At 54.8% G+C, this 27616-nt stretch overlaps 2 protein-coding genes across 9 annotated transcripts in view; one reads left to right on the forward strand and one right to left on the reverse strand.

Annotated features, from left to right (window-relative positions):
• Window positions 1-116: 116 nt before the first annotated feature.
• On the reverse strand, window positions 117-25902 carry PCSK7 (proprotein convertase subtilisin/kexin type 7). 3 transcript variants are annotated; one of them, XM_027979231.3, is made up of 17 exons: window positions 25850-25902; window positions 23973-24094; window positions 23042-23521; window positions 21793-21927; window positions 20634-20799; window positions 19157-19247; window positions 18221-18275; window positions 17658-17796; window positions 15156-15256; window positions 12239-12406; window positions 11705-11812; window positions 11204-11306; window positions 3841-3997; window positions 3090-3184; window positions 2038-2131; window positions 1725-1842; window positions 117-1469 (listed from the first exon to the last, which is right to left on the reverse strand). In XM_027979231.3, the coding sequence occupies exons 3-17, from the start codon at window positions 23507-23509 to the stop codon at window positions 1107-1109; spliced, it is 2361 nt and encodes a 786-aa protein (XP_027835032.1). In that variant the 5' UTR covers window positions 23510-23521; window positions 23973-24094; window positions 25850-25902; the 3' UTR covers window positions 117-1106. The 3 variants fall into 3 exon arrangements, with proteins under 3 accessions (XP_027835032.1, XP_042088591.1, XP_042088592.1); XM_042232657.2 differs by having other exon boundaries at window positions 25154-25902; XM_042232658.2 differs by lacking the exon at window positions 21793-21927.
• Window positions 25903-26513: 611 nt separating this feature from the next.
• RNF214 (ring finger protein 214) overlaps window positions 26514-27616 on the forward strand; it is a 54319-nt gene continuing 53216 nt past the window's right edge. For 2 of the 6 annotated variants that reach the window (XM_015100936.4, XM_060399714.1), the window contains exon 1: window positions 26514-26662. Coding sequence is in view for 2 of the 6 variants with exons in the window: in XM_042232654.2 (XP_042088588.2) it covers window positions 27066-27197 (132 nt within the window). In the remaining 4 variants the exon portion in view is untranslated. Of the gene's footprint in view, window positions 26663-26982; window positions 27198-27616 lie in introns of those variants that run through there. The other 4 variants (XM_015100935.4, XM_015100937.4, XM_042232654.2 and 1 more) reach the window with 2 other exon arrangements.

Consider the following 27616-nt stretch of genomic DNA (forward strand, 5'->3'; position numbering starts at 1 on the left):
TCCACGATTTCAGGGGGTGAAAGAGGGGCATGGATGACAGTTCTGAAGGGAAAGAGGGGCAGCTTGGCGACTTGTGTTAGCTTTGGGGAGGTGGCCAAAAGGAGTGGGCAAAGGGCGACACTGGAAGGTTTTTATTTTGGAAAAGCTGTGCCGAAAAAATTCAACAAAATGTTGCTGTGGAAAGAGAAAACCAAATCGTAAGCATTAAAAAAAAACCAAAGTTCCAATCAACCAACTCGCTCAGAGGGGAGGAGGCCAAGAATGGGAGGGAGTCGTAGCCCGACAGGCAGCCGGCCGGCCTCCGGTGGGCACGGCCATTTCCCTGAGTACTCTGCAGAGGAAGATGGGGTGGCGGCAGACCTGCTGAAGATGCCCCGGTGGAGCGGCCTGGGCCTGGGGCCGTGCCCATCCACAGCCCTGCCAGGCGCATTGTACTGGTCATTCAGGACGAAGGGGTCGGGGCGTGCTCAAGGTGGGCTTCTGCTGATCAGGACTGATGCAGGCAGCTGCTTTCAGGGCACGTGTGCTGAGTTGGGGGCTGACTGCCAAACCAACATGGCCAAGGCCAAGGCTGAGGCTCGATGGTGAGGGGCAGAGAGGGAAGGGCTGCCGTTTCTGGCCGAGGGGTCGTTACACGGACAGGCATATGCGGGGGGCTCTTTCCAGCTTCCACCCCTAAGCCCTCTTCCCAAGGGACCCCAGTGACAGTTCTGCTGAGATGCTCTCCTGGCCATGCGTGCTGAGGGTCTAGGTGACCCACACTGCTGGCCTGCCCTGGAGAAGCAAGGATGGAGGCTGGCCCAGTGGAAGCCCTAAGCCGTCGTCCGAGACCTTCTCACCTAAAGCTCCTACTCTGTTGGAGGAAGGCTCCGTGGCTGTTGCCAGCCTGTTCTCTGGCACCGCTGGTCTGCTGACTGGACCTTCTGCAGGCCCGTGCCCTCCCTGAGCGTGGTCTTTAGCCAGAGGGCGTCTTCAGGCCTGTGGTCCCAGCCGGAAGCACCCGGACTGCTTTCTGCCCAGAGCTCCCAGGACTAGGAAGCAGCCTTCCACACTCCTGCAGTCTTAGGAAGTGAGAGCCCGTCCCACGGTGGCTGTCAGGTCCCAGGTCAGCACATCTGCGCCTCCTTCCCCTGCAGCAGGTCTGGGGGCAGGAGCTGAGGGACATCCAGGGCACCCCTGCTCTGGGACAGGCTCCAGTCCCCCTGACCCAGCAGGTCCGGGGCGTGGAGCCCTGAGGTGGTGGGAGAGCCCTCGCTCTCCAGCCCCGTTCCGTCTGGATCCTGGCTGCTGCAAAGGGGCACTGATTCTAGTTCTGTCCCCTCCTCCTTGGCTTTCTGGGTTCGCTGGGGCCAGTGGCACGGTCCACTCTGACAAATTGGGCGAAAGGCCACGTTCCTCTGGCTCAAGTATACTTCCAGCAGGTAGTAAATGGTCCAGAAGATGGTGAAGCAGCCAATCAGCACCAGGGTCTGGGGGAAAGGCAAGCACCTATGTAGGGCTGCTCTCCTGGAAGCCTGCAGCCTTTCTCAGCCCAGAACAGTGAGCTCAGAGAGTCTCTCTCCTTCTGGGGGCTGCCTCTCCCACCCCCAAGCCACACCCTCTATTCCCCCCGACAAGAGTCAGCCAGGAAAATGGGGACCCAGGTCTGCCCAGTCCATCACTCCCAAGAGGCCTTGAGTCGCCCACTGAGGACAACACCCCAGGGCACCCCTGCCCGCCCGCACCTTGAGAGTGTTGGGGGTTATGGTGTAACCGTTTTCATCGGGGATGTTCAGCCCGGGCGGGCAGGGCAGCGTGAAGCCGTCGTGCAGGTATTTCCCACTCATGGCGCTTTCTAGTAGCCTGTGGAGCAGAGGAGACAATGATGCCCCATCAGCCTGGCTCCTCTACCTGCCTGCCTTGCCCATCCTTCCGCCTGCCCGCTGGACAGGGCGAGGTCCCACAGCAAACGGGACGCAGGAAGTGGGGCTCCCTAGGTGGCCTCCCCATCCTCCACCAGCAAGTCCCCGGCCCTCTGACGCCCATGTCTACACCTACCTCTGTCTGTCTCTGATGTCTACTGGACTCCACACAGAGCCATACAGGATAAGCTGCCATTGCCGGAGGACGCCGGCCTGGGATGTCTTGTCTCCTAGGGCGGCAAGCAGGGTGGTCCGTGAGTCTCGCCTCATGGCTGGCCAGACGGCAGAAGGCCCGCCCGCCCTGCCACCCGGAGGGACTCAGCCTGTATGGGTGGGCGGCCACAGTCGTCTAACTGTGTCCCACTGACCCCAGGATTCTGCAGACCTGCCTCTCGGGTGCTCTTGGGAATGAAAGGGGAGGGTGAAAGGGAGCACTCCAAAGCTAAGAAATTTTTCCTCTTTCATGTTTTAGGGTTTCAGCTGGGATTTTTCTTGGGAAAAAAAAAAAAAAAAGTCCTGCTAAATTAAGGTCTGAAAACCACCGGTCTGGTGAGGTATACCTGAAAGTGAAAGACTCTTTGCGACCCCATGGACTGTACAGTCCAGGGCATTCTCCAGGCCAGAATACTGGAGTGGGTAGCTGTTCCCTTCTCCAGGGGATCTTCCCAAACCAGGAAATTGAACCGAGGTCTCCTGTATTGCAGGAGGATTCTTTACCAACTGAGCTATGAGGAAAGCCTGATGTATACCTAACTTGGGAGAAATTGGGAGGGTTGGGTTCAGTTTCCAATTTTCTCCTTAAAATACTGTATGATTTCACATATGTTACTTCAAACCTTGGGTGGGCCTCAGTTTAAAAAAAAAAAATGGTGAAAATTAGTCCTGCCCTTACCTGCCTACCAGGGCTGGCCGCAGGATGGTTATATGTGAAAGAACTTGAAATGTGGTTTCAACAAGGAATTTGTGTTGCTATCCTGAGGAAAGATGGATCAGTCACTTTGCCAAGGAAGATGAGAGGTAGTATTAATGAACAAGTAACGAACAGGTCTCAGTGCCCATTCTGTGGGTGAGGCATACTTCTTGGCAGCTACCCTTATGGTCCGATGGCACCCTAGGTGTTCCACCTGGGACACTTTCTGTGGGGACTCTGAGATCCAGAGGAACTGGCTGGGAGGCAGGCAGGCTTACCTACATCCCTGATGACGAGTCTGTAGGTTCCTTTCGCCCTCTCCCCCCAGCACCGCACCGTGGAGAAGGTCCAGTCATTGAAGCCGTTGGGATCCCTGGGGCAAGAGCACAGGAGACAGAGGAGGGTGTGGAGCAGGGAGTTGACCCCTTTGCCCAGGAGCACTTTCTTACTGTAGTAGCAGCTACGGTCTGAGCTACAGCCAATCAGGAGGGTGCCAGGAGGGGCCCTCAAGTGCTGGCCCTTTCCCCGGGATGGTCTCAGGAGCTGAGGGGCGTGTGTCAACATGGTGAAGTGGAAAAAGCAAACGTGGAGAGAACACAGGCTTGGGAGTCCCACAGATCTAGGCTCACTGTTACTCTCTCAGGTGCTTACTAGGTCTATGACTTGTTTCCTCACTTGTAAAAGGAGGTTACAAAGTCTACTCTCCATCGTCTTTCTCTTGGTCATGCAGAGTGGTAGGTGGGATCTAGTTCTCTGACCAGGAATTGAACCCGGGCCACCTGCACTGGGAGCTCAGAGCCTTAGCCACTGGACTGCCAGGGAAGTCCCTCTGCATCGTTCTTACAAGGACTGAAGAAAACATACGTCAAGTGCAGTGCCGAGCACGCTGTAAGCACTTGAACAAAGCAGGTCACAAAGCCAATACCAGGGGAGTTTAGGACAAGGCGAGTGTCTACTCCTCCCAGATCTTTTCCTGGACAAGGCCCTCGCTGCAAAGAGAGCTCAAAAGGTAGGGGCACAAGTACGTACGAGTCCAGGCTGCGGGGGGCGCCGATAAGGGACATCATGCCACTGGGGCAAAAGAGCTTCACTTCCAAGCTGCCACGTCGTGGGTGGGTGATGGAGACAGTCACGGCCACGTGCTCCAGGGTCTTCAGCCCCGACATGTCCAGGTCCGTCCTGCTGACTGTGGGAAGTCAGGCTGGGCAGCTGGGAAACCAGCCCCACAGATACTTACGCCCTCACTTCACCCCACCAAACACAAAGGCATATACAAGTATCTTTGGCAACCCTGACTGAACCTTGTGTACACTAGGAAAGGGAATACGCTTGCTGATTTCAAGTTTAAAATTTAGTTTAGAGTCGAGTCGGGAAGGCAACACATAACCAAGACACAAGACAAGAAACAAACGGAGCCATTTCCAACGTTCATTCATCCAAAAAGTAATTTCCTGAGTACCTCCTACATTTCAGGCACTGTACTAGATGCTGGGAATGTAAAGGTAAGTTGGATACGGCCTCTGCCTTCTACCTGCAAGTGGAAAATGACATCGTATGAGGTCCACATAACTGATGCCAGAACAGAGATGAGGCAGACAGGTTTAGGCACTCAACTGTGAGACACACTCTGACGAAGGAAGTGAATACAGATTGGTAGAGAGTGTTGGTAGAGGATACTCTAGAAGGGAAAACGGTACATATAAAGGCAGAGGTAGAAATGACCAAGTTTCATATTGAAGGAAACACACGTTTTTGGGGGAAAGGAAAAAACTGCTGAAGTGACGGGCTTCCCTGGTAGTCCACTGGTTAAGAATCCATCTGCCAGTGCAGGGGACACAGGTTTGATCCCTGGTCCAAGAAGACCCCACATTCTGTGGCACAACTAAGCCTGTGTGCCGCAATTGCTGAGCCCAAGCACTGAGACTGCTCAAGCCCACGCGCCTGGAGCCTGCACTCTGCGACGAGAGGAGCCACCACAACGAGGAGTAGCCCTGCTTGCCACCACTAGAGACACGCCGGCGCCTGGGAATGAAGACCCAACAGAGCCACAGGTAAATAAAAGATGAGCTATGCACTTAAAAAAACGAACAACAACAACAAAAAACCCACCCAAGCTAGTGAAGTGAACAAACTTCAAGGAAATTGTACTGAAGGGAAAAAAGCCAATATTGAAAGGACACACGGCGCACGATTTCATTTACATAATATTCATGAACCATGTTGACTGTGGAGATGGAGGACAGATGAGCGGTTGCCAGGGATGGGGCCGAGGGGTCAGGTGTGGTCATACGGGGGTGACAGAGGAGTCCTGGGACGCGATGGCTCTCGGCATTGATTGTGGTGGTGGATGCACAAGACTACACGTGGTAAAGTTGCACACACACACACACACACACACACACAGAATCTCTAACTGGTGAAATCTGAGTAAGTTCTATGAATTGGACCAATATCATTTTCTTGTTTTTCCTATTGTTCTATTCGAAGACATTTAACATCAGGAGAAGAGCTCATAGGACTTCCCTGAACCGTTCTTTGCACCCTCCTGTCAATCTACAATTATTTCAAAATAAAAAGTTAAAAAACCGAACTAGTGAAGTAGGAGACTCACTTGAGGAATATTAAGAAATTAGGCTGTGATGAGAAATGACTCTTTCCAAGACAACTTCTCTTCCATTAATTCAGGCCAATAGGCAAAGCAGAGAGCAATACCCAATTCCCAATACCCAATACCCAAGATGAAGAAGCTCAGAGAGGAAGTAAGAGATGACGGGCACGGGACCTCAGATGGGAAAGGCTTTAACATTTTTATTTTAAACAAGCAACTGAGAACTATTAGAGATTACTGTGCAAGGACAGAATTTTTTAAAAAAAGTGTTAAAGGGAGGTTACTCCTAACAGCTGTGGGTAGGCTGAACTGGAGTAGAAAGAAGAAACAGGTGACAGGAAGGCCAGCTAAAATAGCTGATTCTAGTCTATGGGTGAGGTGGTGCGGGCGTGGATAACTGGTCAAAGAAGAAAGAGGGGGGAGTTCCCTGATGGTCCAGTGGTTAGGAATCTGAGTTTTCACTGCTGAGGGCCCGGGTTCAATCCCTGGTCAGGGAACTAGGTCGCAAAAGCCGTGCAGCACAGCCAAGGTAAGAAAGAAGAAGAGAGGAGGAAGAAAAGGCCCAGGGCTTCCTGTGGCCCCACTGTCTATCCTTCCTGTTCATCCTGGCCTTCCACTCAGTCCCCTTCTCACTGGGCTCACGTCAGGGAGGAGGGCCACCACCCATTACCAGAAGAGACCAGTGTTCATGGGTCTACCCGTTCGATGCCATCTCTTCACATCCCTCTCTTTCCTCAACTCCACAGACCTTTCTCCACCCCACGTCAGCAAAGACTTCCATGGCCAGACCCCGGGCCTCTGGCACTGCTTATCTGGCACTGCTTCACTTTTGAATGGGTTAGTTACTTCCCTTGTGGGATTTATTATGTAAACAACACAAATTAGAACAGTAGTTGAGCAAAAATGAGAACAAAAAACCTGCAAATTCTTGATGCTGTGTTGGTAAATACACACTGAGCATTCTCACTGCGTTTGTCTGTGTGCACGTGTGTCTTTTCTTTCACTCTTGCAACTCATGGAAGCCAATGTTCCGCCTTCCCAGAAAGCAACCAGCTGTCCCTTCGCTTTCTCCACTACTTTCTTTTTTTGGCTGCACCATGCGGCATGTGGGATCTTAGTTCCCCAACCAGCAATCAAATCTGCACTCCTTGCAGTGGAAGTGTGGAGTCTTAACCACTGGACCATCAACCAGGAAAGTCCCTCCACCACCTTCGTGATTCCTTCATTTTCTTGCTCCTCAAGAGATCTGTCAAGCTCCTCTTCCCTAACCGCCTAAGATCCCACAACTCATCTCTCCAACACGTTCTTATTTACATTCCCTTGTGTTCTTTTCCTTTCACAGTAACTATCCGGCAAAAGGCCAACACTGGATCAGACCAATTATACAGTCTCTTGGCTGGATTTTCTTGCTTACGCCTTTCCCACTACAAAGGGAAAACACACCCTTTCTCAACTCATCACTTGTGCCTACTAGTGCTAAGAGCCTGGGCTCTGGAGCCACCCAGCCTGGGCTCAAATTCCAGGCCAGCCGTGTACTAGCTACAAGAATTAGTTCCCTTATCTGTAACACGTCCCCCTTATATGGTTCATGGTTAATCATTCTAAGATACACCCTGTGTCTCCTGTTTTCTGCTGTACCTGGGGGCTCCGGGCTCTGGAGAATAAACTTCCCAACTCCTGCCACCACCTGGCTGCTAAGCATGGGAGAAGGCACCTGGGCGTCCACCTTTTAAATGACACCTGGTTCTACTCTCATACCTCATCTTTGTCCTCTGAAGTGCATGGGGCCTCCGAATCCTGAGCCCTTTTTTTTGGCCACATTGCGTGGCTTGTGGAATCTTAGTTCCCATACCAGTGAATGAACCTGGGCCCTGGCAATGAAAGCTCAGAGTTCTAACCACTGGACTGCAGGGAATTCCCAGCCCTGAGTCTTTGGAGATTCTGTGGCATAAACGAGCTTGTTGCCTAGGATCACTCTGGCAGGTATTTGGTCTGCAATTTTCTTAGCCCTGCTCACTTCTCCATTCATGCTCTATCTTCCAAAAACGTACTGCAATCTCTACTTCGCTGTGATCTCTTCTCTCATTCTCTTTGTCCTTGTGCTCATTCCACTTCCATTCCTTCAGTCTTACTTTGGTGTGGTGAGGTTGTGCATACGTACATTTTTATATGTGAAACTTACATACATATAAACTTTTACTATGCATGTAAGTGTGCTTAGTCCCTCAGTTGTGTCCAACTCTTTGTGACCCCACGGACTGTAGCCCACCAGGCTCCTCTGTCCATGGAATTTTTAGGTGAGAATACTGGAGTGGGTTGCCGTTCCCTTCTCTAGTGTATCTTATTGACCCAGGGATTGAACCTGGGTTTCCTGAATTGCAGGCAGATTCTTTACCATCGGAGCCACCAAGCGACACATTACAAAGCATAATAGAACGGAATAGAATCCTAAAAGAGACCTGAGCGTGCTGGTCTGTGTTAGCATGTGCACAGAGTGGCATGCTGCGTGCAGTTACTTATTGGCATGTATAGGGACTTGGGTGGCCACGCATGTGAGAACATGAGAATTATTTCATTAGAATTGAGCTAGTATACTAAACGAGTTAACCCTCAGGCCAGTGCTTGGCACATAAAAGGCATTTATCTTTTTTTTTTTGGCTGCGCTGCATGGCATGCAGGATCTTAGTTCCCTGACCAGGGATGAAGCCCGTACCCCCTGCAGCAGAAGTGCGGAGTCTTAACCACTGGACCACCAGGAAGTCCCAGGGCACTCATCTTAGCTGATGATGATCATCATGTTATTATTTTACCTTCAGCAAGACGGGATCTTGTTCAACCACTGCCGAGAAGATCCCAGGGTTTTATTTGCCCATCATCTTACAGAAACTAGAAAAATCTCTACCCTTGTCACTATCCTTGTTTAGGGATCTGAATAAGACATGTCAATCTAGGAATCATTTGTGGAGAGGTGGCAGCTAAAGCCGTAAGTACAACTGGGCCATCGAGGATGAAGACGTAGAGGGAGGGTCAAGAATATGGCATGAATCTCAGATGGAACTCATGGTTTGGAAGTAGTGAGGTGAGTGAACAGAAAACCAAGTTCCTCAGGCCAGAAGAGGACCATGGAGCAAAGGAGGCCACTGGAGCCACAGGAGGAGCAGGGAGGAGGAGGTGGAGGAGGGGGAAGGCTGACACACAGGCCTCGTTAATCTGGTCTGACAACAGGGCTAAGCGTCATCGACTGAGATGAGCTGTGAGCTGGCCCCGGGTCTGAGCCTGAGAGGGGCACCTCAGAGTGATGAAGTAAGTCTTCAGCAGTGGAGAGAGGGGATAAAGGTGAGCAGTTGCTTTGGTTAGTTCATTTGAAAAGGTTACTAGCTGGAGGCAGTCAGGGGTTTAAAGGTGTTTCCTAACAGATGTGCTGAGGGAGTTGGAAGGCAGAAGGAGGAATCAATGGGGAGGGAAAGACTGGGCAGGAGAGGAAGATTTGGAGCCAGGAAGGAACAGGACTGAAACATGACTGGCGGTAGTCAGCTGGGGCTGCAAACAAGGATAAAAGGGTGTTTGCAAGAGGTGTTCAGGAATCTTCTGTAAATATACACAGGCTCCCTTGTGTTTGAGATCCGCCTCCCAAGCCCCACCCTCTCTCCCGCCCTCCAAAGACATTTCAGACCCAGAGTCAGAGCTAAAGGAACCAAAGGGCCCTCCTGCCAATGGGGAGAAATGACAACCTGTCTTGCTCTAGAGCTGCCCTGCCTAAGAAGGTGGCACCAGCTACATGTGGCTATTTAAAATCAATTACAGGGACTTCCCTGGTGGTCGAGTAGTTAAGAATTTGCCTTGCAATGTAGGGGACACGGGTTCAACCTCTGGTCGAGGAACTAAGATCCCTCGTGCCATGGAGCAGCTTAGCAGCACAAATAGAGAACATTTCCACCATCACAGAAAGTTCTCTTGGCCACCACTTCTCTAGAGTCTTGGAATTTCACCTCCTTTTCCATAACAGGAATATTCACTTCCTTCTCTCACAAAAAAGTTCACCTGCTAGCCCTCGGACACTGACTTGGCCAGGTCTTGGTGGGAAAGACTATCACTTGGCCATAGAGGAAGACGTTTGCTGACCGTCCGGGACTGAGTTGCTCAGCTCTACATGAACTGGACTGACTTCCTGCAGCCTCCCAGAATGCCCATGAGCCTGGACCTTCAGTTCTGTCTGGAGTCACAACAACAGAGGGGAAGACATCTTTGCTGACCCTGGAGATCAACAGACTGTTGGCTGCCCTCCAAACCCGTGAAGGGCTCCGTTAGCAAAACTTGCTGAGTCCAGCTCCCTTCTCTCCGTCTTTCTCTCCCCTACTCCAACTCCTGCTCTCCTCCTCCCAGGACAATCTGTCCTTCTTTCTCCTGTTTCTTCGTGACAAACAAGCAGTTTCCAGATGCCTCTGTACCGAGGGAGTTTGTCAGACATGCTGGGGAACGTCCCTGGTTAGTGGGAGGCAGAGGATGATGAAGTTGAAAAGGACCCTAACCTGCTTCTAAGCTGACTGCCTCACTTGATGGATGTGACTGTGGGTTACTGTTACTTAAATGAGAGACAGCAGCTCTGGATAGGAGGTAATAAAAGTTAAAAGATGTATTGTCTCCAAGACATGTGAATGCAAAGCCCTGAGGTTCCTACTTGAACTGCATTCCTGGGAATGTTCCTACACTCTTCTGCCTTGGCTGATGCTTTATGCCCTTTCCAAGATAGCATTCCTTTTACGGAAAATGCAATGAACCAGGCCCATGGATTTCCTTCCACGTAGAGGGGAAACTGGGCAAGTGCTGGACATGGTTAGGGAGAGAGACAACGGAACTCTTCCCACCCAGGGGAGCAGCCCCAACCCTCCCTTCTACGCTCCCATCTTTGGCCATCCCTCCTCATGGCCACTGTGCTGGTCTGATCACTTCCTAGGAGGATGGGAACAGCAAGGACAAAGTTCCACCTGGGTACAAAGCATGGCATGCTTCCGACTTTACAAAACAGTGGAGAACTCTGCTTGTCAAAATTCCTTGAGGAAAAAAAAAATCCCCAAAGAACTGGAGGTATGGAAAACTCTCCAGTGGCAACTCTGGGAAGTCTGCAGAGAGGATCCTCTAGCATGGTACCCCAGCCCAGCCGCCCTCTTCTCTGGGAAGGGTTTCAACCTCTGGGCTCAACATGAGACCACGTCTCGGACTGCCCACAGACAGCCCTCACCCATTAGGACAGTCCTGTGGCCCTGGGTGGGATGGAGGTGGAGGCGGAGGGAGGGCCACTCCAGTCTAGAGAGCCCTCTGGGGACTCCTCTGTCCTCCCCCAACAGGTCCCAGCTGATTCTGTAATTAGACAAGCCTGTGAATCAAAGGGAGACATTCCCAGCTCCCTCACTTCATCCAAAGCCCACTGGGCTGCAGAGGATCATCTGGCAAGTTCCTAGCATGGAAGTCAGAGGAACATCTTTCGACTCGTGCCTGTCCTCCCAGGTCCTGGCCCAGCCCTTCTGCCAGCCTTCCTAATGGCTTGCTCAGCAGCTCCCTCCCACCACCTGCAACTCAGGAGAAAGGTCTCTCAAGCAGCCAGGGGGCCAGCCAACTCAGAAGCAGCAACATGTCCTAAAATGGTCAGAGAGAACGCCGCAGATCTGGCTGGAGCTCAGCTCCTAAAGGAAGGGGCAGGACCGGCAGGAGGACGAGTCTAACTTCTCCATCACCCCGCCCTGAGCCTCTGGCCCGGGATTAACTCCCTTTCTGCTGACCGCTTACCATTCCACAGCACCTCCAGGGGGCGGGCGGACAGTGGGATTGCCTTGTTCTCTTTCAACACAGGGCTGACGTAGGAAGCTAAGTAAGGGACAGACGTCCAGACCTGTGAAAGGAAGAGGGGGCAGCGAATGAACAAACGTAGAGACCTCGCACAGCCTATCTCGCCTACCTGACCCCTAGGGCTGCACTCTTTTTATTTCTCCCTTAATCATCACTGTCTCACTCTGCGGACAACCTGGACTGCTCCCTATGGCAGAGCCGGGGAACACGCTGGGTCCAGGGCAGCAGATGGGGAGCTGACACCCTGAGGGCTCCATGCAACACCAAGGTCTCATTTACTCCTGTCAGTTTAAGAAACTTTATAGAGTGTTGAGCCTGCTTCTTCGTGGGTAAAATGGGTCTTGGGTGAATGAATATCTATTAAGCACCTATGACATGATGGGCAGTGTTTCAGGCATTCAGTTCGCCCCCTTGGCCCCTCCACGCAGGACAGCCATTCACCTTGGCGGCGTTCACGAGTCTCCAAGCATTGAGCAGGCCGAATCCGTGCTGGTGGCTGTGGCTGAAGCCGGCCTCATTGGTGATCCATTCTGCATGGCGGTCCTCGTACTGACAGCACAGGGGTCCTAGTGAGCCTTGCAGGTTTTAGGTTTCCCGACTCACCCTGATGGCTCATCCAGCCCAGACTCTCCCACAAAGGCTGCTAGGAAGGGACTCCCTGAGGAAAGCTGGGACAAAAGGGCAAAGCCCCGTGATGTCACCAGCCCAATGGCCTGCTTACAGAAGGACCTGGGAGCCCGCCCAGAATGCTCCTTTGCAGGTGACATGGCCGCAGCAAGACAGGGACAAGTGAATTCAGGTCTACGGTCTTGGTGGGGTCTCCACACTGCTTCTGTAGGAACGCAACTCTGGGAGACACTGGCACCTAATGCCTGGGACATCTAGAATCTGAACCTCCTGATACCTCCAAGCCCTCGGGATCAAAACTCTGAAGTGGGCTGGGCCAGGCCGCGCATCTGCCTGCGAAGGGCTCACCCGGGTAGCTGTGAAGACTATGATGTGCTGGACGTCACGCCACGTGAGGCAGGGCCGCACCTGCAGCATCAGGGCTATCATGCCAGCCGCCAGGGGCGCGGCGGCTGAGGTCCCCGTGTGGCCCTCGGTGCAGCCAGTGCCCTTCTGAAGGTCCCAGTCGGTGGTCACCTGGGAAGAGGAATGAGGGGGATTGGGGGGGTGCTGGTTAGGGCCAGAGTTTCCGGGGCGGTGGGGGGAGAGGGCAGGGCGGGGCCTCAGAGCGAGCGAGCCTCCCAGGACCTCTCCGTCTGGCTGGTCAGGATGAAGGAGATTCTTTATCCTCCTGGGCCTTACAGGAGAACCTCTGGAGAGCTGAGGAAAACGAGTTACTCTGAGGGTCTTGGCTGCAGTAGCACAGAAAAGAGGTGGAGAGGGGAGAGGCCTCATGTGTCCTGATTCCTGCTCAGCTGATGATCCCTTTCCCAATCACCGCCCCCCCGGCCCCTGCCCCTGCAGCCGTGGAGACAGAGGAGTGGCCGGGGAGCTCTGGGGGCCCCCCAGCTGGGGCTGGAACAACAGTGACAGCACCGGGCTAGGAACTCCAGCTTGGCGGCTCAGAGACGGGCCAGCCTGACTTCAGGGTGAACACAGGGAGTGCGTCCCAGGGAGAGGACAGCATCCCCCTTGCCCAGTGGTGGGCTCAGCATGGGCGGAGCATCTGCACCGCTGCCCACCCTGGCCTGTGGCGATCGACTGGCCGGGCCACCTCCCTGCTTGGGGCCGAGTGCCTCAGGTCCCCCTTCTCTACCTGCAGTCCTGAGGTGGGAGGTGAGAGTGGGGGTTGAGGGGGAGGGACATGGTACCTGTATGGCATCCAGTTCTTTCCACATTCTCATCCTCCCTGGAGCCACACAGGGTGGAGCCAGGGAGGGCCCTGCCTGAATCCATTCCAGCCCATGGCCCTCTGGATCTAGCATGTGGTGCCCATGCTAACACAAGAACATCTTTTCCTTCCAGGCTTCTCTCCTGGGTCAGATACCAAGGTGCTACCTTCTGCCAAGAGCTGCCCTTTCTCCACCATCCTCGCTGCTTGCCTTCCAGCTGTTTTAGCAGCTGCCAAGACATGTCATTTCCACTCAGACGCTGTGCTCTCACAGAAGAGAAGGGAAAAACTCTTCAAGTGGAAGTCTCAATGAGGGTGGGAAGCCTGGTCTGTGCCAGGGAGCAGATTAATTTTTTCCTGTTAAGGAAACAGCCTCACAGTGACAGTCTAGTGTGGAGCTGGGAGGCTGGTGAACTTGCCTCCGGTGGCAGGAGCCCTGGGCAGCAGACGGTGGGGTGGCATGTCCCTCCGTGCCCGCCCTGGGAGAGGCAGTCCCACTGAGCTGGTCACTGAACAGAAACTGGCAACTGGTTTTCAAGACAGGGACAACTCAAAGATGGGAGGTTGGCTGAACAAACTCTCTTTGCATTTCTGGACAAATTATAGTTCAGATAGAAAGTGGTGGGGGTGAAGCAGAGTTGAGTCCAGAGGAGAAAAGACAGGCGCCCCAGAACAAGGGGATCTTGTATGCCTGGTAACTTCTCGGCCCCCGACTGTGGCTGGGGTGAGCAAGAGTCCTGCCAGGATGTTCCTGTTGTTCCTCCCCCTCCAGCCTGGCCTGGGCTGGGGGTGCGTGGTGTCCCTCTGCACCCAGACTCCTGTCTGTTAAGCAAAGCCTCCTACCCGCTTACTTTAGCTCACTCCCTTTTTTCTTCTCCCAGGGTGGGGGAAGGGGCTGGGGTCACCTGGCCCAGAGCCTTGGAACATTGTATTGACCAGAAGTCATTGAGCGGCAAAAACAGAATTTCAGTTTGGGAAAGAGAATTTGACCCAGAGGCAGCAGCCCAATTCCCAGCGGCCCCAGAGAGTCCTCCCAAGCGCGAGCCACTGGAGAAACGCGACACCGGTTGGCTGCAGCCCAGCCCTGCCAGAGAGCCCCCCGTCCCCGGGTCACTCTGTTACGGGCATCGGGACGGCCAGGGAGCTCTAAGATGATGGGCTGGAGCTGAGCCAGCTGGGGGTAGGCACTGCACTCTGAATTCCTTCACAGGTTCCCACAGCTTGAGAAACTCCACTTCCTTGCTCCAACTTCTTGTTTGCTGTGACTCCAAGCCCAGCTCCAAGGAAAGAGCTATCTCTGGGGTTGATGGGGACATTCCAGACTCCTTTTCCCACCCATGCGGTGCAGACAACCACTAGCTTTACTCCTGAGGATGAACAGGATCAGAACTCGCAGTATTTACTTAAGGACTGCATAGCAATGCAATGATGATTTTTTTTTTTTAAGCCCATAGAAATTAGGCAAAGCCCATATTCTACCAAAGGAAGACATTTCAAAAAGGTTCTTTCATCCATGTGTGCTCAGAGTGATTCCTATAAAGATATGCCTATTTGTTAAGTTAAAAATTTAAAGATGAAGGAGCTTCCCTTGTGGCTCAGTGGTAAAGAATCCGACTGCCAATGCAGGAGACACAGGTTCAATCCTTGGGCTAGGAAGATTCCACATGCCTCGGGGCAACTAAGCCCTTGCGGCACAACTACTAATCCCGTGCTCTGGAGCCTGGGAGCTGCAAGTGCTGGGCCCATGTGCTCCAGAGCTTGTGCTCTGCCACAAGAGAAGCCACCCCAGCGAGAAGTCGACACTGTAATGACAGAGCCCCCCTCTTGCCGAAACTAGGGAAAAGCCCATGCAGCAAGGAAGACCAGCACAGCCATACGTAAATAGGATTTTTAAAAATTTAAAGATTAAAGACCCTTTACACAGATACATTTAGAGTCCTCAACTCCATTCTACCAACAGGGGCAGACTCTTAGGGAAACAGATGTGCTAGGGAAGAGGATCCCGAGAGCCAGGCTGGGGAGCAAAGGGCCGGCAGGGTGGGGCAGAGCACTCACGATGCTCCGGAGCATCTTATCCCCGCCGCTGAAGGTGACCGCCAGCATGGAGGCACACTCCTCTGCATAGAAAGGCATTCGTCCCTCCTCATCCACAGCACCTGGGGGAGGAGCACAGAAATGGGAGTGGAGGTGAGGGTCTGAGAACGTCAGACTTACCTCTGAGTTATTGTTGAGGGGTTGGTCCTGGGCTTAAAAAATGATCTCAGTGGTCCAAGTCCTTCAAGTACCCACATGCCTCCCCTGGACAAGCGGTCTCAAATGGCAGAGGGTAGTATGTGCCGAGACCATTCTTTCAGCAGACTGCAGGGGGTGACCACTCGACACGGACTCACCCATTCACACATGCGTTTCTCAGTTACTTGTCGGTTATCTACCGCGAGTCACACACTGTGTGAGTGAGAGATGGGGACTGTGCGGAAAGGCCGCAGACCTGATCTCAGGGAGCCCATGGTCAGAGCCGAGGTCAGGGAAGGAAGTACAGTTGGGACGGTAAATGCCTACAGCAGGGAGCATAGGTAAAAGGCAGTTAATTTAGGCTGGTGTGGCGGGGAGGTCAGGGAACGTTTCAGCAGGAGGGAAGTGACCCGTGGGAAGAGAGGTTGGAGCAGAGGCCTAACCAGCTGTGGTGGTGGAGCTGGGGGCTGGGGGCGCAGAGGGGGTTATCGCAGATGATGGGTAGAAAGTGCTCCCAGGAATAACTTATAAGGAAGTCCTGACCTCCCCTGAGAGCAGGGCTGGTTCTTCCTCACTATCAGTCTGAAGAGAGACTGTGCACACACACTCAGACAGACACATGGAAGCTGGGGGCACACCCAGACACACAGTCCCCTCACCCCTGAGTGACACCCAGACACACAGTCCCCTCACCCCTGAGTGACACCCAGACACACAGTCCCCTCACCCCTGAGTGACATCCAGATACACGGTTCCCTCACTCCTGAGTGACACACACCCAGATACACGGCCCCTCACCCCTGAGTGACACACACCCAGATACACGGTCCCCTCACGCCTGAGTGACACACACCCAGATACACGGTCCCCTCACGCCTGAGTGACACACACCCAGATACACGGTCCCCTCACCCCTGAGTGACACACACCCAGATACACGGTCCCTCACCACTGAGTGACACACACCCAGATACACGGCCCCTTCACCCCTGAGTGATATGCACCCAGATACACGGTCCCTTCACCCCTGAGTGACACGCACCCAGACACATGGTCCCTTCACCACTGAGTGACACGCACCCGGATATACCATTCCCTCACCCAAGTGACACGCACCCAGACACACGGTCCCTTCACCCTTGAGTGACACACACTCAGACACATGGTCCCCTCAGACACACGGTCCCTTCACCCCTGAGTGACATGCACCCAGATACACAGTCCCTCACCACTGAGTGACACACACCCAGACACACGGTCCCCTCACCCCTGAGTGACACACACCCAGATACACGGCCCCTCACCCCTGAGTGACACACACCCAGATACACGGTCCCCTCACCCCTGAGTGACACGCACCCAGACACATGGTCCCTCACCACTGAGTGACACACCCAGACACATGGTCCCTCACCACTGAATGACACACATCCAGACACACGGTGTCCTCAGACACACGGTCCCTTCACCCCTGAGTGACACACACCCAGATACACGGTCCCCTCACCCCTGAGTGACACACACCCAGACACCCAGACACACGGTCCCCTCACCCCTGAGTGACACACACCCAGACACCCAGATAGACGGTCCCTCACCACTGAGTGACACACACCCAGACACACGGTCCCCTCACCACTGACACACACACCCAGATACACGGTCCCCTCACTCCTGAGTGACATACACCCAGACACATGGTCCCTTCACCCGAGTGACACACACACACACAGTCCCTTCAGCTCGAGTGATACACACACACACATCCAGATACATGGTCCCCTCACTCCTGAGTGACACACACATACACACATACTGACATACTTGGTCCCCTCACACACACACATTCAGACACATGGTCCCTTTACTCTTGAGTGACACACACATATACACACTGAGATACATGGTCCCCTCACACCTGACACACACCCAGATATACAGTCCCTTTACCTCTGAGTCACACACACACACACACACACAACCAGATACACAGTCCCTTCACCCCTGAGTGACACACACTGAGATACATGGTCCCCTCACCTCCTACACACACACACACCCCCAGATATACAGTCCCTTTACCCCTGAGTCACACACACACACACACACACACACACACACACACACACGGATACACAGTCTCTTCACCCCTGAGTGACATACCACACACACACACTGAGATACATGGTCTGGTCACCTCTAAGAGACACACACACCCTCAGATACAAGTCTCCTCACTGCTGAGTCTCTCTTTTTCTCTCTCCTACACACACACACACACACAAACGTGAGCACCCGTGCGCTGTGGGACCCCGGGCCCACTACCTATGGTGACGGTGTAGATGGAGTTGGCGTAGCCATCGTAGTTGCAGTTGTCGTTGTGCTGGCCCCCATTGCCACTGGCCACCACAAAGATGCTCCCAAAGCCCTGGCGGCCAGCGATCACCCCGTGCTGCAAGGCGGCCTGAGGAGCGAAACACGCAGCTCAGCTGAGGAGCTCACAGGAAGACCCTACCCACCACGCCACTCGCCCTCCTGCCCCCTTCTAGAGGAAAACACAAAACCCCAAGGGCATTGGACAAGGGAGAAAGAGACTTAAAGATGGCCTTAAGAGGGTAAGGGGGCTGTTAGTGGAACAACTGCTTGATGGATGTGTTCTGCTTATCAGAGCAGGTGGGGCCAGAAATGCAGAGCCGAGCACAAAATCAGAGCAAAGCACTGCTCCATTCTAAGAAAGTCCCCCTCACCCCTTCACCCCGGGGCAGGAGTGCTGTTCCCAAAGGAGCGGTCGGGGCTACAAGGCAGGTCTGGAGGAGGGCGGGAGCAGTTCCGGGAATGGGATGACAAGGGTGAACTTGGTCCCCAAGGTCTCCACGGTTCCCAGCTACCTTGCCCAGCTGGTGGGGGCCGTCCACCGTCTTCCCATCATCGTCTGGTCCCCAGCTGTGGAGAGACACCCAGTGGGAAGAGCCAGGGCCAGGCCGTGGCTGCCCACCCAGCCCAGCCTCGGCGGGCCGTCCCTCTGCCCCACGCTTCCCCTCCTTCCAAGGGCTCCAGCCCAGGACTCGCGTGATGGAAGGACATAAGAGTCCAGCCCTCACTCCAAAGTGGAAAACAGGACGTGCTAACATTCTTGTCCTTGGAAACCTTCCCAGTTCAGGACTACTCTAACCTGCTCCTAAAACCCCCTTCTCAGGTCCCCAGGGAGTACAGTGTGGTGGAAAGGGATGAGAGACCACCCCTTTCCCACCAAAGAAGCCAATTCTAGGCCTGATGGCAGAGCGCCTGTGAAGGAAGTAGACGGCCTGTGTAAGCTGTCTAGGAGTTCTCTGTCCTTTCTCTGCATGTGGAGGGCGTCGTGTATCTACAGGAGATGCTGGCTGGGGAAGAACAGGCTGCCGTCGATGCGGCGTGAGCAGCCCAACCTCAGCTCCTCCTCCTCATCCACCCCCTTCCTGCCAGATCCACAACTTGGAGCTGCTGGTGTGTCCCTGGGTCGGGGCAGAGGGGCTTTGTGCTAGGTATTCAGCCCAGTTGTGGTAGGACAGGAATCCTAAATTTCTTCCAGAGCATTACGAGTTTATTAAACAAATACACACGAGGCAGGATGGAATACTCCTTGTGTGGCAACCTGATCACTGGGGTGACTTGGGGCTTAAGACAGAGAACCCAGAAGCTGGGGGTCTGGAGAAATAAGAGCGGTAGACTTACAGGCTGTACCCCATGGGAAAGCCCCTCTGTCCTCACACCGCTGTCCTCTGGTTGGGGGATTCGCCCGGTGCCCCACCTCCGGCCCCTTTACACTGTTCCTGGCTGCGCCTCACCTGCAGCTGTAGATGTCGTTGATCTGATAGTGCTTATTGAACGCCACAGCCTCCATGCTGTCTGTCAGGGGTCCATCCAGTACTCGGATACCTAGGCGGTGTAGGCCATACCAGCTCCTTAATAATGCTGGTCTCCTACATAGGGAGCCGGGTGGTTGTGGGGGCCCCCCGTGGAGACTTACTTTTCTAAGTGCTCTCAGATCTTTTGAACCTTTATACCATGTGCATGTACCTGGCCAAAAATATTTTCTAATGTAATGCTAAATCTTAGACTCTACGGATCCTGGGGTCTGGTGGCCAGAGGCATAGGCTAGAAGGTAGGGAATCCAAAGTTCCCTTTTTTCACGCATCCTTTATCTCATAAAACACTGCAGTGGTGCTTGACACAGATGGTATTCAACAGATGGTTCTCAGCCCATTGCTGAGACGTCTAGTGGACATCTAGTCTCACCTTCTAAGCGGCAGGTCACATCCTGGTGGAGCTCTCAGAAGGGACCTGGGCTCCCTCCCTCCGTAGTCTCATTTACAGAGAGGGCTGCTGACCCCTGCTGGACTATAGGAGGAATGCAGCCAATCTGTTCCAGCCTTGTAAATGCAGGCTCCAAGCGTTTATGAGAAATCACCAGGAAGGTGTCCGCATCCATTCCCTTCACCCTCTGCCTTGATGGACAAAGACTGAGAGGCCGAGGAGCCATAGAACCACCCCAGTATGGGCCAGGGCCACTCAAGTCTCTTGAAAGGATGGGGAGCAGACAGTGACCATCAGCAGGGGTGGGAGCTAGAGAGCTGGGAGAAGGGAGAGGGGCCTCCACAGACACACGGGATCAAGAAAGAAGGGGAGATGAGGAGGCCATTGGTAAACCATGAAGATACGAAAACATGGATAAGTAAAAGGAGCTATCATTACAATGAGCTGAGCACCGGTGGGGCCTAACCATGATCAGGAAAAGGGAAGCGGAGTCTGAGCAGCTGGCCTTGGGCCTCCATCTCTCATCCACCTCATTTTCACGCTCTTAGCTGTTTTATATACTCATGCGCGCTCAGTCGTGTCCAACTCTTTGAGACCCCACAGACCCTGCCAGGGTCCTCTGTCCATGGAATTTTCGAGGTAAAAACCCTGGAGTGGGTTGCCATTTTCTACTCCAGGGGATCTTCCTGACCCAGGGATTAAACCCGCATCTCTTGTGTTTGTTACATTGATTGACAAGCGAATTCTTTACCACTGAGCCACCTGGGAAGTCCTTTTTAAGGTGGGGTTTGCCGCTAAAAACATGTTAGAAACACTAAAGCACTGAGAAAAAAATCAATGAGCCGATCTGTCCTGCAGACACCTATTTATGAGCGCACCCTTTGCTTTCTGCTGTGTGTTAAAGGCGAAATAAAGTCATGTTGAAATTCAAGGAGGAGGGACAGAGGATGAAGACAGCAGTCACGGGGTGGGGGGGCGGGGGGTGTACCGAGGCTGGACTGGAGGTACCTGCTATGCGGCTCCCGAACGCCACTCCCACCGCACAGAAGCTGTTGTTGGGCACAGCAGCAATCTCGCCTGCGCACCGCGTGCCATGGTGGTTGCCATTCTCCAAGTCTGGGTGGGGCATGGGGTCAGGGTCATTAGAGTTGAGGTCATAGCTGCCCTCAGGGCTCTGAAACATGGCAGGGGAGGAGGGGGGAGATGTGATCACTCACTGGTTCCAACCGGTCAGGTCTTGGAGCTCAGGGAGAGAGAACTGGGGGTTTGGGGCTCTGAGCCAACGCTGCGGGCCCATCTCTGCCACCCACATGGGCGGCATAAGGACAGGACACCTAGGGCAAAGCTGAGAAGTGCTGTGTGTTGTGCTGTGCTGTGCCAAGTCGCTTCAGTCGTGCCAGACTCTTTTCGACCCCGTGGTCTGTAGCCTGCCAGGCTCCTCTGTCCATGGGATTCTCCAGGCAAGAATACTGGAAGAGTTTGCCATTTCCTTCTCCAGAGGATCTTCCCGACCCAGGGATTGAACCTGTATCTGTTAGGCCTCCTGCATTGGTAGGCAGGGTCTTTAGCGCCAGAAGTGCTATAGCTCTAGGCAAACTTCTCTCTTGGCCATTATTATAGAAATATGCCCTGGAGCTCTTCCATGGTAAGCCGGGGATAAAAGAGGCTTCTGGCTACTTAAAGGGCAGGCTTTACAGAGGGGGAGGCACTTCGACTTAGACCCTGATGCTGGGAGGGACTGGGGGCAGGAGGAGAAGGGGACGACAGAGGATGAGATGGCTGGATGGCATCACCGACTCGATGGACGTGAACCTGAGTGAACTCCGGGAGTTGGTGATGGACAGGGAGGCCTGGAGTGCTGCGATTCATGGGTCGCAAAGAGTCGGACACGACTGAGCGACTGAGCTGAACTGAACTGCCTCCTTACTTCCCAGGGCAGGGAGTGGCAGCAGGATCCGGGAAGTATCTCTCTGCTGGGCTGCAGCCTGTGTCCTAGCTGCCAGGCCACAAGACTGCCTGGGGGAGAGGAGCTGATGAAGAGCAGCATCCTACCTCCCAGGCCCTTTCCTCTGGCCCAGTGAGAGGTCACTGGGAAAGGGAACAGGCCTGAGGCAACATCAAGAATCAGGTAAGGCCTGGGGGCGGGACTAACTCCAGGACCACTCACGTAGTTGGGTGCGATGTCCTGGATGGTGTGCTCCACGCCGTCATCCACGACCACCACGGTCACCCCGCGCCCAGTGACATTGCGCTCCCAGACACCCGTCACATTGATGTCCCTGCCGGGGCTCCGCCGGTTATTCTAGGGGAGAGACGGGGTCAGGAACTGCTCTCTGAGCCTTGGGAGTCCAGCGATGTGCAGCACAGCCCACAGGGAGACAAGCATAGCAAGCACCCCCTTCGCACTCTTGGCCGCCGTCAGGGGGCCAGAGAGAGGGGTGGACAAACAGGGGTAGATGGGGACGGAGCCAAGGAGGGAACCTGTGAGAGCTCTGCCACAGCCCAGGTGTCCAGGAAAGCTTGGCATCACTCATGGGCAACAAGGGTGAAACAGTGACTAGGGTTAAGGGCTGGGTATTAATATGCTGTATGATATACACTGGGACTTCCCAGATGGCACTAGTGGTAAAGAACCTGCCTGCTAATGCAGGAGACATAAGAGATGCAGGTTCAATCTCTAGGTTGGGAAGACCCCCTGGAGGAGGGCACGGCAACCTACTCCAGTATTCTTGCCTGCAGAATCCCATGGACAGAGGAGCCTGATGGCTACAGTCTATGGGGTCACAGAGTAGGACATGAGTGAAACGACTTAGTATCCACTGCATGCATGATACACATTATATTAACATTGTATAATATAATATTACTAGCTAACCCCTACACAGGCATCATATACACTATATTAACATTATATAACATAACATTACTAGCTAACCCCTGCACAGGCATGATATACACTATATTAACATTGTATAACATAACGTTACTAGTTAACCCCACACAGGCATGATATACATTATATTAACATTGTATAATATAATGTTACTAGCTAACTCTTGTAAAGTGTTTCCCATGTGTCTGGCACACATACATTAGTTCACTTAATTGTAACCATTCCGTCTCCATTAACAGAGAGGTTAAACAGTGCACCCAAAGGCACAGGCTAGTCAGTGGCAGGCAGCCCAGGCGGCCTGGCCCCAGCACCCGCGCCGGGCACCGCAGTCCTCTGGCTCTCTGGGAGTGAGCACAGGGCACGTGGAGCCCGAGGATGAAGCCTACCATTGAAGCCCACGGAAATGTCTCCTCAAGCAAAGGATGGGAGGCCCCTGAAGAGTTAACACAGACAAACGCCCACTAGAGCACCGGGTACCCCCGCCCCAGCTGTCTGAAGTTGGAAGCGGCAGGGGTGGACTCACCAGGTGCCACTGCTGCGGGTACTTGGGGTCATTGAAGTGGACGCTGCGCTTGGTCCGCTTGAGCAGCCTCTGTTCCGAGTGCCAGCGCACAGCTTCGTGCCTGGCCAGCACGGCCTCCACCTGCTGCCGGACGGCCTCGACCTGCCGGGCCTGGCGATGCCGCGCTGGCTGGACCAAGAGGTAGTGCCCCTGGAGCTCCCCGATGCGCCCCGCGTTCATCAGCCCCGTCGCCTGGGCCAGAGCATCTGCCCGCTGTTCCAGCGACTCCTCTGCACCCTCGCCTTCCGGACCGTCCAGACGCACTGCCCAGCTTAGCCCCCTGGGGCCCTGGGCCCCGGGCCCACCTGCCCCCACCAGGCCCATAACCCAGGGAAGCAGTAGCAAGAGCCCAGCTAACTCCAGCCAGAGGCCCGTGGGCAGGCCCAGGGGGGCATCTGAGTGTGGCACTTTCTGCCTCCCTTTCGGCATCAGAGCAGTAGTCTGCGGACAAAGAGGACAAGAGAGGTAAGAGAGCTGATAATGGCAGGAATCTCAGGGGGCGACCGAGCACCAACCTACCACACCCGGAGACTCCTAACCCATGCCTTTTAAATCATAAAATGTGTGATCCTCTCTTTTAATTCACACAGATCTCTGACCAACAGGGATAAGCCCCTGGGGGGAGTGGGGGGCCGGCACTAAGCCTAGTGGGTCCGTCGATGGCACGATTATCGCGAGACAATCAAGCAGGAATGCCCAGGTGCTAACGGGTACCACACTGCTCTTCCCCACTGTTGCCATCTTGAGCTCAGAAGTCGTATCGCTCCTGCCAATTCCTGGCAGCTCCATGGTTGTTCTTTAGAAAAGACCCTCCTCCCTTCTTCAGAGGGGACAGAAATCTTCCCCCAGCTGACTTCTCAGCTAACTTCCCACGGTGGGGGCCCATTCCCACCTGGACTCAGAGTGAGGCTGAGCTCCTGGTCTGGTTAACCACCTCACGCTCATTTTGTGCAAATGGAGAAAAGGCATTCCTTCCGCTGTGAGTAGCAGTGACTCCCAGCACAGACCGCAGACCTGTAGGTCCCAAGAAAACAAGAAACGGTGTCCTCCCAAACCCAGTGGAGCAGGCAGAGGCTATCCAGGAACCCTGGGATCTGTGACCAAAGAAACTGCCAATGAGCACTTGCAGGAATCTCAAATAGGTCACAGACTAGAACCAAACTGGTATTGTAAGGCCAGATGGGTACAAAACCCAGAAACCGTACTTCTCATCCTAATCATCGGGCCGTCCTCTTTTTTTTTCCTAGATGCCGAGAAGAGGGTTTGAACTCTTACCCAAAACTTCTCTTGAAAAAGTAGATAAAGGGACTTCCCTGCTGGTCCACTGGCTAAGACTCTGTGCTCCCAATGCTGGGGGCCTGGATTTGATCCCTGGTCAGGGAACTGATTCCACAAGCAACAACTAAAGATCCGGCATGCCACAATTAAGACCTGGTGCAGCCGAAATAAATAATAGATAACTAAATATTAAAAAAAAAAAAGAAGAACAAAAAAGTAGGTAGGACTGCTTCTTAGAAGTCTGGGTGGTAGCTCACTTCCTGGTTTCTGTACCTGTGAAAGACGCCAGGGGAAATAAGAGTAGGAGGAGGCAGGGGAAAAATGGGGAAAAGCTCAGAATGCAAACAAAACTGAACAGGAATAAGAGGCAAGTGGGTGGGGTGGGGATTGGAAAGTACCACTACAGGGCTTCCCTTAGTCACTAGCTCAGCAAGTTGTCTGTGAAGTGTTCTAAACCTGGGATGGCCACCCATGGCTTGACAGAAGGGCCAAATTAGTGGGCAAATGTGGGGACAGGGACAGGTGACTGGGCCGTGGGACAAGTGTGTCCCTACTGGTGGCTGAGCTCCTTCAGAAGCATCTGCTCTCTGGTGAGCTGGGGGTGGGTGGGTGGGGGTGGAGGGGGTCACCTTGAGGCAGGGCTTAGTACCTGCACACATACCCAAGTGGATCAGTCTGAAAATATGGGTATTGTACACAAGTCTCTTTGGAAAGGGAGAAGGGAACCTCCGCCACCTAACATTTCCTTCCCCAGATCCATGTATCTCCTTCTCTCTTAGGTTCCCAGGAAAATACCTCCCTGCCCGCCAGCAGCCTTCACTGTCCCAAGACATTCAGGTGTCCTTCCCAGTCTGCAGGCCTTACTGAAGCAAAACAAAATTCTTAAGTGAGATAAGTTGACAGCGACCCAACTGGGCAAGGCTCCTTCAGTCTAAGCGGAGCCCACAGATTTCCGGAAGACAGGGGAAACCTGACCACCACATCCTCCAGTCCTTCTGGCAGGGCAGGACTTGATTCCGCAGCTCACCTCCACCCTCGGCTTTTGGGAAAGGAACTTTAGATATCATCTGAAAGCAGATCTCAACTTTGCCCCCAACTAACTAGGCGTGTCTCTACAGCTCTTAGGTGCCAAGGAGGGCAGCCCGAGTCCAAGATTCCTGTTCCCAAGAGGCTGTCTTCCTCCTCCTCCTTTTGGGAACCTCGCAACCTCTACAACCTGTTCCTAGAAATCAGGCTGCCTGCCAGAGGTCAGTTTCACCGACCGCTGGCCTCCAATGCCCGGTGCAAAGGGCCCCCTCTCCTCAGAGGACCCGCACGATCTTGGAATCCTGGACGCCGTGGCCCCTTCTCCCGGGGCTCGCGCACGCGGGGAATGAAGGCACCCTCTGGGCAGCTCGCTCATCCTCAGACAGCGGCTGCAGCCCCCCGCCACCCCCAGTTCTAGAGCACCCGGACTTCCCATGCCCCGCCCCCACCGAGTTCCCAACTCACCGGCCCGGCCGCCGCCGCCGCCGCCGCCCGCCTGCGGAAACTCGCGGCTCCGCGGGAGCCCGAGAAGCCGGTGACAGCAGCATCACTTCCGCCCGGCGGCGCAGCCAATCAGCGGCGGGCCCCGGCCGGGCCGAGAGAGCGGCCAGGAGCCGCCGGCGACGCTGCGGGGCGCGGGGAGCGGGGCGCGAGGGGCGGCGCGGCCCCTCCGGGCGTCCTCGGCCGAGGGAGCAGCGTGTGCGGCGGCTGGCCCACCGCCCCGCGCCCTCGGGGCACCTGCAGAAGCTGCCCTCTCCATAAGGCCGGCCCTCTCCCTCATGGCGTCCTCTGGACACGGCATCTCGGTTGAGACCTTTAAAACAACACTTGTTCCTCTTCTCTCTCTGACCGCCATGACCCTGACTCTTGCCTCATAACCTTCCTAGAGAGGGGTTCTCCCTCCGCCAGGTCCCAAGTCCTTCTCGCGGTCGCCATCTATCAAGTGCCTGCGCCCGGGCGGAATCCACTAGCATCTCAGCGCGGGGGGCGGTTTCCGCCAAGTCCGCGTCCCCGGGGTCCCCCACCCTCGGCCCCGACCGCGCCGGCTGTGGCCGCCAGGGGGCGCCATCTGGGGCGGCGCGGGTGCCACCGCGGCCTCTCCTCCCGGGGCCGAGCCTCGCCCCCCGCCGCTCGTGCCGCCGGAAGTGGGAGGTGTCGCGCGCGCGGGCCGGCGCTCGACCCCTCCCCCCCAGGTTCGGCCGCCCCCTCCCCCCCGCTCCGCCCGCTCAGGTGCGTCCCGTCCCTCCCCCGTTCGCTCCCGGGGGCGCGACGCGGGAGGTGTGTGCGGGGCGGGCGCGCGGGCGAGGGGCTGCGGCGCGAGGGGCGGGGGTCGAGGCTGCCGGGGGGCGGTGGTGCGTGGAGGGAGTTGTGGGGACGGGCATGGGGGTCCCGGCCTAGAAGTGGGACTGGGGGTTGGCAGCCTGACCGGGGGGCCGAGGGCAAGGTGCGAAGGGGGCTCTGGCCGGAGGGATCGGCCGGCGGCGCCAGCCCCCCTGTGGAGGGCGGCCGGGACCACTCGGCGTCGCTTCCCCCCATTGTCCCTTTCGCGACCGTCCCCGGATCTCCCCCGATGACCCGTCGCTCTCGGCTTCGCCGTCAGATCGCCGCCGGGTTGCGGTGCGAGGCTCCCCTTGGCCTCTTCGACCTAACGCCCCCCGCGGCGGCCGCAGCCTCCTGCCAGATGTCCCCGTCCCCCTCCCCTCTGCGGCTCTCAGCCACCGAGTTGCACGTAGGACCCGTGACCTGTGGTTTTGTTGACCGGGCGCCGGGAACCCCCGGCCCGGGCTCCGATGGGGCAGGACGTTTTGCACCTGTGAGAACAGTAATGGCGATCTGGGGCCCGTTTTTCTCCTGGGAGCTCGTATGATCGGGAAAACTGAGGCACAGGGGGACGATGGCCTGGAACTTAAGTGTTGACACAGGCCAGCCTCCATGCCTGCCCTATGCTTTCTTCGCGGGTCAGAGATGTACCTGGGATGCTATTAAAATAAAAACGAGAATTTAAGCTAACCTTATGTTACACCTCCCTCCTCCCATATTCTTTTTTATCTTTTCACCATAGAAGGCCATGAATTTGTCCTGCAACATAAAGGATGACCTTTTGATCTAAAAAAGGCCCCTGTCCCACTTCCCTTACTTGGATTACAGTTTTTCAGCTTCTCATTTTCATGCTGGAGTAACTGAGATTCTCATACTCTTTTGCACCTCCAGTAACTCTGAAGAGTGTACTTT

Source organism: Ovis aries, chromosome 15 (genome assembly GCF_016772045.2).
Source record: "Ovis aries strain OAR_USU_Benz2616 breed Rambouillet chromosome 15, ARS-UI_Ramb_v3.0, whole genome shotgun sequence".
Classification (NCBI taxonomy): Eukaryota; Metazoa; Chordata; class Mammalia; order Artiodactyla; family Bovidae; genus Ovis; species Ovis aries.